The following is a 12369-nucleotide window of genomic DNA, read 5'->3' on the forward strand; positions in this document are numbered from 1 at the left end:
CTGTATACCAGCTTCTTTAACTTTAATAGAGTTGAGACAAATTAAAAAAGAAAATACAGTCCCAATTTTTTTAAACACAAATATCAAAAACTGGAAGATAGAAAAGACAACAAATCTCCAAAAAGTCTCAAAGCGTTTGCATTGGTTGGTTTAATAATAAAAAGACCTGATATACAACCTGCAACATAAAGCGATAAAAATATAGTCTGTTGTATTATAGGTCATACCGTTAACTCATAAGCTCTGCGTTCCGCTAGATTTATGTATCCAGTACAATAAAAACAGGAGGGCACAAACTCTCCACACATTTAAATATAGTTGACAATTCATCACACAGCAGTACTGGGCGAACTAACACTTTCTTAATCACAATACAGTTATTACTCAAAGTCAATTAATTCATGAACATTCGTGCATGGATGAAATAGTGGTGATGTATTTACAGGTCTATTAAATATCAACATGGGCAGATAAAAAATAATGTACACACACCGCCAGGTTTGATCTGAGCTACTGTGGTCTGTTTTTCCAGCTCCGTGTTGAAACACACAAGCAGGGCGTCCTCTGCCAGGATATCGTGCTGGGACACATGAGCCGTTGGAGGAGCTGCCGGTATTGCCGGGCCACACAGTCACCAACCACAACTATGTAGTGCTTCCAAACTACAAACGACGACTTTGAGTTGTCCCAATGTCTGACCGGTGGTGGTAGTAAGTGGATGTGTTGCGATGCCGTGTAGCCCTTTAGGTTTGCTGGTGAAAATGAGTAACCCTGCCTGCTTTCATTCACTTTTTGTGCTGAACTTCAGAAATGTGTCAGTTTTTAAAATAGTGGCATTAATTTAAAGCATAAAAATAGACATGACGGGGATAAAAACTAAAAACTAAAATAAAAAAAAATTACAAAAAAAAAAATGCTTTTGTTGTGGTTTGTAATGAGTTGAGACTGATCAGTGCTAGCTGTTTTTCAGAAGTCTACTGCACTAAAGGAACCGTTGATGGACACATCTAGGACCAACACTTCCTGAGAATCAAGTGTAGTCAGTGTACTAATTTAATTAAGACTATTAAAAAAAAAAAAAAAAGGAATTAGAAGGCAAAATGTACTAAAAATGGCTTACTAAGATCCTTAAAATGGCTTGGTCAAAATACTTGACAGAAACATAGAATAACGAAAGGACGTATCAAAGACAGACACTTTAAGGGAATCCTTTACCAATGAGGCGTAAACTGGGGCTTGTAGTGGAGCTGATGTCCTTACTGTTTGAAGTAGCAAACTAGGACAACGCCCATTCAAAGGTCTTTTACACACCTTTGAACTGAATCAAAAGTCATAAGCCAGGAAGAATGTAAAAAAGCCAACGAGTTGTTTATTGTAAGTCTATGGAGTTTAGGTTACAAGATACTGGGAACAAAAGACAAGTCATCTGTTGCTTCAAGTTTCACTGTCAGACAGTGGACTCTTGACATGTACAGCCTAACAATATAATCAGCTACCATGCTTCTTGCTAATAAGCCAAGGTTCCTTTCAATCATTACCGTTTAACTACTTATACAAACTACGCAAAAAAAGCAAAAAAAAATCTATTTACAATTTGTAATAAAAAAAAGCAAAAAAAAAAAATAGATCACAGCACAGATAAAATGCACAACCCTGGAAAAAAAAAAAATCTCAACATCTGCCAGGCTAGCCAAATATTTCGGGTTCCTGATATTACAAACGAGATTTTTTTTTCTTTTTTTTTTTTTAAAAGCACGTCATTTAAAAGTGGTGAAAACAAGATGAAAATATACACAACAAAAAGAAAAATAAACAGATGAATGAATGAAAAATGAACCCACGTTGTACATGTGTATATTAGAGAATATAAAGCTCGGGTTGCCTCTCTGATGTGGAATGTTGTTGCTCCATATCACGTTAGTCTTCAATTCAGTCAGTTGGCGGTTGATAGATCATTAAAAGTGGGTTTTAGGGAAAAGAAAGCGGGAGTGGAGGGAAGTTCCGTGGCTAGCGGTGGGTCTCAGTGTCGGCCACCAGTCCGTTACAACAAGTGTCTTAGTAATATCCTGGCTGATACTGCTGGCTCCATGGCTTCTGGTTCCAGAACTGCACAGGACACACAAGAGATGCCAAGTTTACTTTCACATGTACAACATACATATGTTTTTCTGTCTCGGACTCTGTATTTGTCTCAACCCGAGTCCAGCACTAAGCTTTTTTTTTTTTTTTTCTAAAGTAACTTCCCATTTCAAAACAAAACCAATGATAAAAGCGCTCTGGTTCAGAACATGGGAATTGGTTTCATTCAAAGTCCATCTAGAACAGGCATTTTACGTTGGTCGCCTGGTATATGGCTGGCTGAGTCATACGCCTCTGCGCAGTGCACAAATGCATCATTTACTGCCTAAAATGCTGGTATCGCTAAGTACTGGAGTTTATGCACTGATCCCATATAATAAAGCCCTAAAGAAAATCTACGTTAAAGTAGTTGGTTCTTTTTCCGTTATAACTGACTGTCAAACTACATAAAAGAAAGTTCTGTGGCATTCATTGTTCATGTTTCAGAAAGAGTTTAACCTGAGCCAGACTGAAAGATATAAATATCATCACATCCATAGTAGTATACACTTGTTAAAACATAATAAAATATATGACACACTGGTATTGGATTGGTACTCGGTATCGGCCGATACGCAAGTTCAGGTGTCGGAATCGGGAAACAAAAAATGGTATCGGACCATCTCTACTTTGTACTACGGATTCCTCAGGAAAAGTAATACGTTCAAGAATGGGAGCATGTCAGTTTTTAGTGACAACCGTGCCGCTTGTCACAATTCCCATTGGCAGCCCAGAATGATGTTATTACACCAGAATAAAAAAAACTGAACATGTAATACGTGATGCACTTCAGCTTTTATAGAAGATCAGGGCTCGACAGTAACGGTAGCACTTGGCAACCATTTCGTGGCCTCTGGTTGGCAACCACCTGTTCAATGAGTATGTATGTACACACACCGTCTGCCACTAGAGCTATGAGCTAAAAGACAAACAAGCACTATGGTCACTGCTGTGGTCGGAAAAACAGACGGGACAAAATGTTGCGTTTACTGGTAAAGCAGTGTGTGGTGCATTCAAAGTTATTGTAAATACCCTTCTCTCATCCGTTTGTCGTTTAACAGTAATTTACTGGTGAAAGAAGTAATTTGTTAAAAGTTATTACATTTTTAAAATCATTTAAATCCCCCCCCCCCCATTTTGTGTGTGTGGTCTTGAAGAGGATTATTTTTCTGTCGCGGTCAGGACTGTCTCTCATTTGGACTCGGTCTTGACCTGGACTCTACCCTCAGACTTGATAAAGGTGGTATTGACTAAAGCGCTGTCATAAAGGCAACAAAAGCCCTAAACACTGACAAAAACATTGTGTAATGTGCAAACACACAACTTCAACTGCAGAAATACTGACCCCTTGCTGCCAGCTCTGGTTGAAGGCTTGGGCCTTGTCCATGCCATTCCTGTTGCCAAAGTTACCGCTGTTCCTGTTGTTACCAAAGTTGCCATTCTTGTTTCCAAAGTTGCCGAAGTTGCCACGGTTACCACCTCTCTGCTGAAACTGTCGGAGGGAGGCAGGACAATGATGACCATGCAGCCACAAACTTGAATAATATGCATAATGAACTTATTAAAAATGTTACTATAAATATAAAGGCTTCAGCCATTCTAGGAGCCATCACAGACATGTTTGATAAAATTGAAAGAGTTAATATTAAAAAATAAATAAAAAAAAAAGTATATTCCAAAACAGAAGAAAGCAGATAATCTTACATATTAGTCTCCTACATGGTTAATTAGTATAACTGATGTGTTCAGGTCAAACCCACCTGGTTGTGATGTCCCCTGGATCCACCACGGTGCATGTTGGCTCCACCTCCTCTGCTCATGTTCCCTCTGTTCATGGGGCCACCTCTGTTCATGGGGCCACCTCTGTTCATGGGGCCACCTCTGGGTCCCATGTTACCCCTCATTGGCCCACCTCTGGGGGATCCGCCCAGGCTGGGAATAGGGCCACCGCCCCGGTTGAAGTTTCCACGGCTATGGAACCCTCCTCTGAAGGGTGGGGGAGGCAGGAAGCCACGAGGTGGACGGCTGAAGCCGCCACGAGGGCCAGGAGCTGAAAACGTCAAGAACAGTTCCAAGTTAGCATTCATACGTTTAAGTGCTTACATATATGGTCTACACAATATAACATTTATGTTATAAATAGCATTGATTACATCCCAAAATGTCTAACACCTCCTTGGGCTGTGCAATTAAAATGTTATCGCGGTTACGATTTCAGCTCCTGATGATCACAAAAACAGACTTTGCACATTACGTTTGGCATGTAAACTCTTATTTTGTCTTCTGAATAAAGAAAAAAAAAACAAACTGCAAAACTAAGGGAAATTTCAGGGTTTTTTGGTTCAGGAATTGGAACATCTTTCCAAAAGACAAATCATGTTAAATAATCGTGATTTCAACATGGACCAATATAAATCGTGTTAACGATCCCCCCCCCCCACAATAGTCAAGCAGCCCTTCTACCTCCTCTGAAGTTGCCTCTGCTCTGGAAGCCTCCACGGCCACCGCCTCTCTGCCCGGGCCCACTGCCGCGGCCAAACTGGTTCTTGCCTCCCCGGCCGCCACCGCGCAGGCCACCGCCTCGTTTTGGTGTTGTGCTTCCCTGGTTGGGTTTCTTCTCAGCCGGCAGAGCCGTCTTGCTTTCTTCTTTGTACTGCTCCAGCAGCTTGCCGGCCTCCTCCTTCTGCAGCTCAGCAAAGACGACGTCGTTGAAGCTCTCTCCCTCCGCAGGCAGAGAGTAGAAGCCTGTAATGGGATGACAACAAACCAGAACATGATTAGGGACGCAAAAAAAAAAAAAAAAAAAACCTGAATTTGACAGAAATTCCAACGAAATTCAGGTGCTCTCAAGTACTGGGCTCAGTTGATTACTACTATGTATGCGTTACTGGCCCAAGCATCTTTAATACCTTTCATTTTGAAGACCGCGTGCTCGGGCACTTCTTTGCCATCACTCTCAACCTTCTTCTGTACTCTCTCCTTATACTCCTCGTCAGAGGGGCAGACCACCACAGCCTTGCGCTGGAAGCCTGCAAACAAACACATCTTCCTCTTCTGGCCTGGGGCAGACAGGTTAGTCTGGGGAGGGGGGGAGAGAAGAGGAGAAAGGATGAATTACACCGATTCATAATGGTTGATTTTATACTTATCTGTACAATACGGCACTTATCAGCACAAGCCTCTTACATGATCCAGGATGTAGTTTCTCTTCTTGCGCGCAGCAATCTCAATAAACTTTCCCAGGAAAAGTGGTGCTCTCTGGGAAATGGCGGTCAGTTTTGTAATGTCCTTTGACTGTCGTTTCAGGCTGTTGATCTGCATTTAATAAGGAGAAAATACGATTACACAGAAAAAAGGGCAGAGACTGCAAGGCACACAGGATGTCCAGTGCTACTGAAAATTAACAGCTGTATTAGTACCATCATCTTGTCCACGATGGTGTCACTGCCCAGGATGTAGTATTTCCCAGGGTTCTCCTGGACATGGTTCTTCACCCATGTAGTCTTCCCTGAGCCTGGCAGGCCGACCATCACTATGATCTACATAGCATGAAAGGCCAAGAAGTGATTAAAATGAGGGAGTCTCCTGAATATTACGATTATAAATTTCAATAATAATAAAAAAAAAATTTCACTGCAGGACTAGTTAAAACAATATCTACATGTATGACTATGCTTACCTCGCAGTCAGCCTTGGTCTGTGGGCCCTTGAGCCCACGGACTCGGTCATCCAAAGGCATCTGCTGCAGGAAGGTGTAACCCTGAGGCTGAGGGAAGTACGGAGTCTCCATCTGGCCAAAGTTGAACTCCACGGCACAATTGTGGCAGATGACGTGTGGGAAAAGGGCCTGGCCATTCAGAGTCTCCTTGTTCACCTGGAAAGCGACAGCCGGCTCGGCGCCGTTCTTGGAGAAGGACAACACCACATCCTCGCCCTCAAAGTCCTAAGCAAAGAAAGCAAGACGCACATGTACCAGCTATTCTGACAAATTAAACTTGTGGCACTTCAGTCACGTGAGAATGCTTTCTCAGACCATCTTCATTTGCCTGAAGATGGTCTAGTACCGAATGTTGCCCACTTTTAAATCAGACAGTGTGCGGGAGTTTCTTTGTAACTTTTGACCTGCTTGTCCCCCTCCGATGCACCCGTCTCACGTCGTAGATGTGAGAAGTATTTTTCTGTACCTTTAGATTGATTAAATATGACATGATTTCCTCCTGTTTCCGATATACATGAAATGAGGGGATAATACGTAGATTTACTCCTTAGGTATTGAACAACAAGGCATCAATATTAAAAGAGGCAATCTGGTCGGTGCCTTAAAGTATCAGAATTCAGTACCCAGGCCTATCTTTTGAGACATTTCAATTCTGCTCTTACTTTAGCTTGGTTTTCATCCACTTTAATGAACTAATAAAATACAAGTAACATTTATGGCTTACAATAAGGCAGCAGATGACATCATTCTCCTCATAGGTTTCTCCGAAGTCCTCGGTGACACAGTTGGTGGTCTTCTTGCCTTTCCCAGAGTATGCATAAGAATGTTCCTCCTCACCTAAATTAAAAAATGGGAGAAACCATTTGACAAAAACATTGTGACAGCTTGCACCCCACGTCTCAAGTCAATGAGAATGGTGTGTGAATCCTCCATGTTGGCAATAGGCCAGCCACCATTACTCTGATGCAGCCAGAGCTGGAGCCATTTTACATTAACATGTCATGCGGCCCACGAACCACTAGAGGGACCTCTTAGGACAGACTGGCTATTCTTGCAGGGTCACAGAAGCCTCGGTTTTTTAGTGTCATCTTATTTGGCAGACCGTCGTGCAAAAACATACACCCAGCACAGTTTGTCAGAGTTCTTCCAATTGATGCAATGCGAGGTCCACCCAAGACTCTGCACAGTACGAGTACTTGGGAGGCCTGCAGCATTTTGGCATTAATGAATCATAGCAAATGGCTGCATTGGCTTGGTCACCATTTTGTGTTTTAGAGAAGTAATGGTATCCCATTATGTTGAAGTCATTATAGACAGAGAAGTCCTAACATTTTATTCAACAGTTTGACCTACACCACATGTGATGCGACCAAGTGGAAATTAATTTGGCAATGAGTCTAACAAATGTTGCCACAGGTAAATAGAAAGTCACTGCTGGACTCAACACTTAATTCCACTGATACTGAATGCCAGGATTACACAGCCAATTGTATAATATACAGAGGATTAGGAGATATATATATATATAAAAAAAAAAAAAGACACTGACCAAGGAGGAGGGTGCCAGTAGACAGGGACCAGCCGACCTGCACATCATGAATCTCCATGTTCTTGCTGGAAATGTGCTTCACAGGAATTTTCTCTGCAATCTGATGACGTGCAGCAAAACACATGAACAAAATGTATTAGGATTATTTTCACTTGTCCAATGGGAGTCTTAATTTTTTTGTTTGTGAACAGGGTTCATCTACATAAGCCTATAAAAATGTAGGGGTGTAAGGAGAAGGGTGTATACGGCAAGGAAAGGTGAATGGTTCCAGGTGCACAAGAGGTCGGCATTGTTACTGTACCTTCATCTCAAAGCAGGCTTTGCCTTTGTTCACACCATAGGTGGCCTTGCCTCCGGACCAGAGGTAAGCAAAACTCTCCATTGTGAGAGATGAGGCACTGTAACGGTCCCGTGACACCTTAAAGTGCAGGTCGCAGTTGTCTAGAGCACAAAAATAAAAGCACAGTCATCAATATCCGTATGCCTATGAATAGGTCTCTGATAAACAAGTGTGGTTAGTGTTCCAGTAAGTTGCCATTTAAGTCTTCTTGGGCAGGTCTTATTACAATTTTGGATCTTGGAATATCATTTCATTGGATTAAAAACATTCCTTTAAAATGTAGCCAATTTGTCACATTAGAATCACTTACAGGTATCCAGGCAGACTTTTGTGTCATCAAACTCCTCGTCTTCTTCCTCCAGGGGTGGCACAGGGGACTTAAATGAGGCCCTGAAAAGAGATACCAGGCAAGTCAATTAGAAGATTCACGTCTATGCAACTGCATGGAACATATAGATGCCTTGGGTACCACTTGCTGAAAATATTTGGGGAGAAAAGGGGGAAAGACAGACTAGGGGAAACAATACAAAATGGAAATCGTAAATTGGGCACGCGAGCCTCCAAAGTTGTTGGATTGTCAGCTGTATTGTGGGCCTTGGCAGACAACACTTACCTTGCAGTATCCAGCGAAATCTAAAACATGAGAGATACACAAAAAGAAAGCACGTCCGCTAGCCCTAGCATGCAAGGCTATTCATCAGTGAAAGTTTTAAAAGATCTCTCCCTTTTCAGCTCAGTGTGTGTATGGTCTCCAGAATTGCTGGGTCAAAGTGCAGGTGCAGTTATTTTCGTATGTGGAATCCTAAATTAAAAAAAAAGGTCATTACGTACTCATTCAGTTCTATGCAATACAAACTGTGACCATACTTGGCTGCTTGAAATAAGTTATCACAGTATCCTGAGAGCTACAGCAACTTACCAACTCTGTAGCTTTAGACCCAACTCTTAGGGGAAATGTAAGACACCAGTCAAAATGTTGTAACTAACATTTCAATGAGTCTTAAGCATTGTTCCACCTGACACAATTATCTAATTCCAGTGGTGTACAGTAATTACTTAATAGAAACAAAAAACTGATTTGTGGTCATCATCCGCAGCAGTCTTAACATCTCCGGGGACATCTGTCATTGTAGCTGTTCTTAAACAGCTTTGTATGTTGTACAATAGGATGTGGGGGGAGATTAATGGTGGCTCTGGAGAACATACTGTCTGAGTTGGAGCATATGGTCAGTGCAGTCAGCCTGTGGGTCAAACACTGGCTGCTACTCTATAGGCCCATGGCTATCCAGGGGGCCACTGGCCTACCATATAGTAGATTCAAGCTCTAAAAGATCATGGGGTGGGGGGATAATATGGTAATGGTAAAGGACAGAAAAGCTGGACCTTCAATTTGAAATTATATGGACACTTGCAATAAAATGTACCATTACATAGGAAGTGGGGGGGGGGGGAGAAAGCACCGGAAAAGGCCGCAATACTACGGTGTTCAACCAATTCTGGCGCAAGTAACATTTATGAAGAGTCCCAGACTTTTTACAAAATTAAAAAAATGTCCACCAAAAAATAAAAATGAATTCCGGGTTATGCCGGTTGATCCTTAAGTGTGTCAACAGCGCAATGAAAACAAAACACTGACCAAGAAGTAGTTACATGTATGCACACATACACACAAACACCCGTGCATGATGTCACCTGCGCGGGATAGCCTTGCAAACGCACACATCCACACCATGATAACATACACACAAGACATGATACATGAGACAGAAAATAGCATTTTGACGTCATACAACCAGTGAAATAAAACTAAAAAACGAAGAAGAAAAAAAAGACCATTGCGAGGCAAAACGATGGACGGTCAATAGCGAGCTCCTCCGTGGACGTTGCAAACTCTCTGGGAATTTTGCTATATCCTTGTGTGCTACCCTGCAGCAGTGGACCCCTCCTCCCCCGCCTCTCAGCTATTCCTCCCCACCCTCCCTCTATTCAAAAGTGCACATCTGCTACTTTCCTCTGGGTTCTTTTGAGCAGCCTTGATTCACCTTGAGGACACAATGGGCTTTCCAACACAATAAGTGGCATGAGAACAGATGTGAAAATTCATAGAGACTTGATAGTTGCACTTCTGCTACAGAATGCAGTCCATTAAAAAGACACAAATGTGAGTGGGCGCTGTAAAAGGTAAATGGTAAGGCTCTTTAAGTAGTCAGGGATGACCCTCAAAACACGTGTGAAAGTAAGGTTATTAAATAGTATAATACTTGAAAATGAGGGTTTTCCTCATGCTAGTTATGTGCATTGGCACTTAAAGCCAATACAGTTCAACAAAGCTATGGATGGCGCTTCAGGGATGCTGAAGGCCATTTTTGCTCTGTCCCATCCTTACCAGCTGTATTTGTTCTCTTCAATAAATTCAAAGTAGCCCCTTCCATGTTCCTCCCGGCGTCTCTTAACACCCTTCTTATTCTTCTGATCAGCATTCGTGTCTTTGTCCGCATCCCCTTTGAAAATAGAACAAAGATATAGAATGAGGTGCTCCTTTTTGTGAGAAAGAGGTCGGACTGGCAGTGGGGTTCTGGCCCACAAAGCCCGTTCATTAGTTACATAGTGTCGACCATAATCATCAATAGTAAGGTAACTTAAGAGGTAACACCTCATGATTACACTTAAAAAATAAAAACAGTCATATTTCACAAATTGTAACAGCTCTTATGACCAGATAATAATTACAATGTAGGCTGGTCCAAATGAACATTGTGAACAGTGTTTGCTGGGACTGGAAAAACAAGTCTCTGTAAAGAATAGGGACAATAACCCTGCAATAAAGGGCTTGTACTAAGATATAATATATTAAGAGGACAAGTCTACTGTTGTCTGGGACAAATGAATCATGCAAGAAAATGGGAATAGGTACTCAGACCTGAATTGACCCACCCCGCCCCATATCTTACCCTAAATAACCTAGGTGCCAACAAGATGAAACTTTCTATTCAAACCAGTGACAGACTCAACAACGTGCTAGACAAGCAGATCTACGCCTGCCCCATCTTCTGCACACCTAAAGTCAAATACATTTGGACTTGAAACACAGTAGGCCACAATCATCCCACGTGTAGACATTTAAGTTAGTCCTAATGAATTAGCTAGTCATTTGAATTTAACTTGTACTTATTTTTCAACTGCCCAATTGTGCATTCGGAGCGGAGGCAAAACAAAACAATCACTGCGGTAGTCAAACATTTTTAAACATGCTGTTTTAACATTACGCCATTCTTAATGTAACGTTACGTTATAATTAAACGCTAAATGACGGCCTTGGTGCGCCTCCACCCTTCCACCCCATTTGTAACCAATCTTGAATTTGGGAACCACTTACTTAGCTAGCTAGCTAGCTAACCGGCGGACCCGCTAGCTAGCACTGCACCACTGACAAAGAAAATTACGTTAGCTAGCAAGCTAACACGCTAATCAAGGGAAACGAAAAGCCAGACTAAGCTATGTTAAAATCAATCTTATTCGTCACTTCATTCACATAGTAAATGCCGCTAATGACATTCAACTATTAATTTATTGCGTTAACGCTTGGGGACTGGACTATCGATACTTAACGTTGCAAAAATGATTAACGGTAATGTTAGCCAACAACGGTGGTGACCGATGCTAACGTCAAGTTAGCATGAGCGGCTAATGTTAACAGTTTCAGTTCGTGGCTAATACTTGGTTTATGGAGGTCACGCTATCTAGCTCATCATGGACGGTCTGTTGTACGGTAACGCATTCAAATTAACGTTAAGTCATTTCCCAGCCGGCTCCCTCCCGCGGTAGCATTAACGACACCCAGCCACAGTCCATCCAGCCAGTCACATTTTCAAAACCAATCCGGCCGACTCACCCTCAGCAGCCTGGTCCGCGGGCTCACCATCATCTGTGTCTATTTTCTCCATGTCGTCGACATCTCCCTTGAGCATGGGATCCATCTCGTCGTCCTCGTCTCCGTCCTCTTCCCCCTCACCCATCTCTTCGTCCTCGGCAGCGCCATCAGCGGCGCCCCCATTTTCCGGCTCTTCTTCTTCTTCTTCTTCTTTCTCCTCCTCCTCCTCCTCGTTGGCCTCCATGCTTTCTTCTATCGGGCCCTCGCCCTCTTCTTCCTCTCCCATGCCCTCCAGGTCTGCGGCCTGGCCGGGACCCTCGTCCGCTGCAGCTTCTTGGTTCAGCGGGGAGTCTCCGGCAAGGGCCTCCTCGTCCAGCACGGCCTGCAGGCGGTCCATAAGCTCGGCCTTCAGCCCCTTGTCCGAAAGATTACGCTTTTTCAGCTCGTCCTTCAGCTCGTTAACTTTCAGCTTTTTGACGTTAATTGAGCTCATTGTGAATGTTTAACGGCAAAATGTATTAAATAAAATTCACAAATACGACGATAAATAAATAACTGGACGCCCTTTGTCGACTGATGTAGCTCAATACTGCGCCAAATGGCACCCACGCTATCCGACCAAGCTTTCACCGGCAAAAGAGCTGTGCAGAGCCTAGGGTGTGGGGGAGGAGGATGACGTCCCCTACCGTAATTACCCAGAGAGCAGCGCGGGTTGGTTATATAGTCCGCTGACCATCTGTCGCTGGCGTTAGAAAGCGTTGATGTGGGGCAAA

General features: G+C 42.8%; 1 protein-coding gene across 1 annotated transcript; it reads right to left on the bottom strand.

Annotated features, from left to right (window-relative positions):
* Window positions 1-5: 5 nt before the first annotated feature.
* Window positions 6-12253, bottom strand: hnrnpub (heterogeneous nuclear ribonucleoprotein Ub). The gene is made up of 14 exons (XM_078274198.1): window positions 11618-12253; window positions 10112-10226; window positions 8036-8115; window positions 7687-7826; window positions 7386-7485; window positions 6561-6673; window positions 5798-6061; window positions 5538-5657; window positions 5305-5433; window positions 5028-5196; window positions 4582-4863; window positions 3879-4168; window positions 3464-3610; window positions 6-2106 (listed from the first exon to the last, which is right to left on the bottom strand). The coding sequence occupies exons 1-14, from the start codon at window positions 12087-12089 to the stop codon at window positions 2056-2058; spliced, it is 2472 nt and encodes an 823-aa protein (XP_078130324.1). The 5' UTR covers window positions 12090-12253; the 3' UTR covers window positions 6-2055.
* Window positions 12254-12369: the final 116 nt, after the last annotated feature.

The sequence above is a fragment of the Sander vitreus genome, chromosome 18, assembly GCF_031162955.1.
Source record: "Sander vitreus isolate 19-12246 chromosome 18, sanVit1, whole genome shotgun sequence".
Lineage (NCBI taxonomy): Eukaryota > Metazoa > Chordata > Actinopteri > Perciformes > Percidae > Sander > Sander vitreus.

Excerpts from the sequence above, each read along its gene's own strand:
- hnrnpub (XM_078274198.1), bottom strand. The coding sequence starts at position 12,089 with ATGAGCTCAATTAACGTCAAAAAGCTGAAAGTTAACGAGCTGAAGGAC. Across the intron at positions 7,827-8,035 it reads AAAAGTCTGCCTGGATACCT|ACAACTGCGACCTGCACTTT; the intron begins GTAAGTGATTCT and ends TTTGTGCTCTAG. Across the intron at positions 3,611-3,878 it reads CCAGGGGACATCACAACCAG|TTTCAGCAGAGAGGTGGTAA; the intron begins GTGGGTTTGACC and ends TCCCTCCGACAG.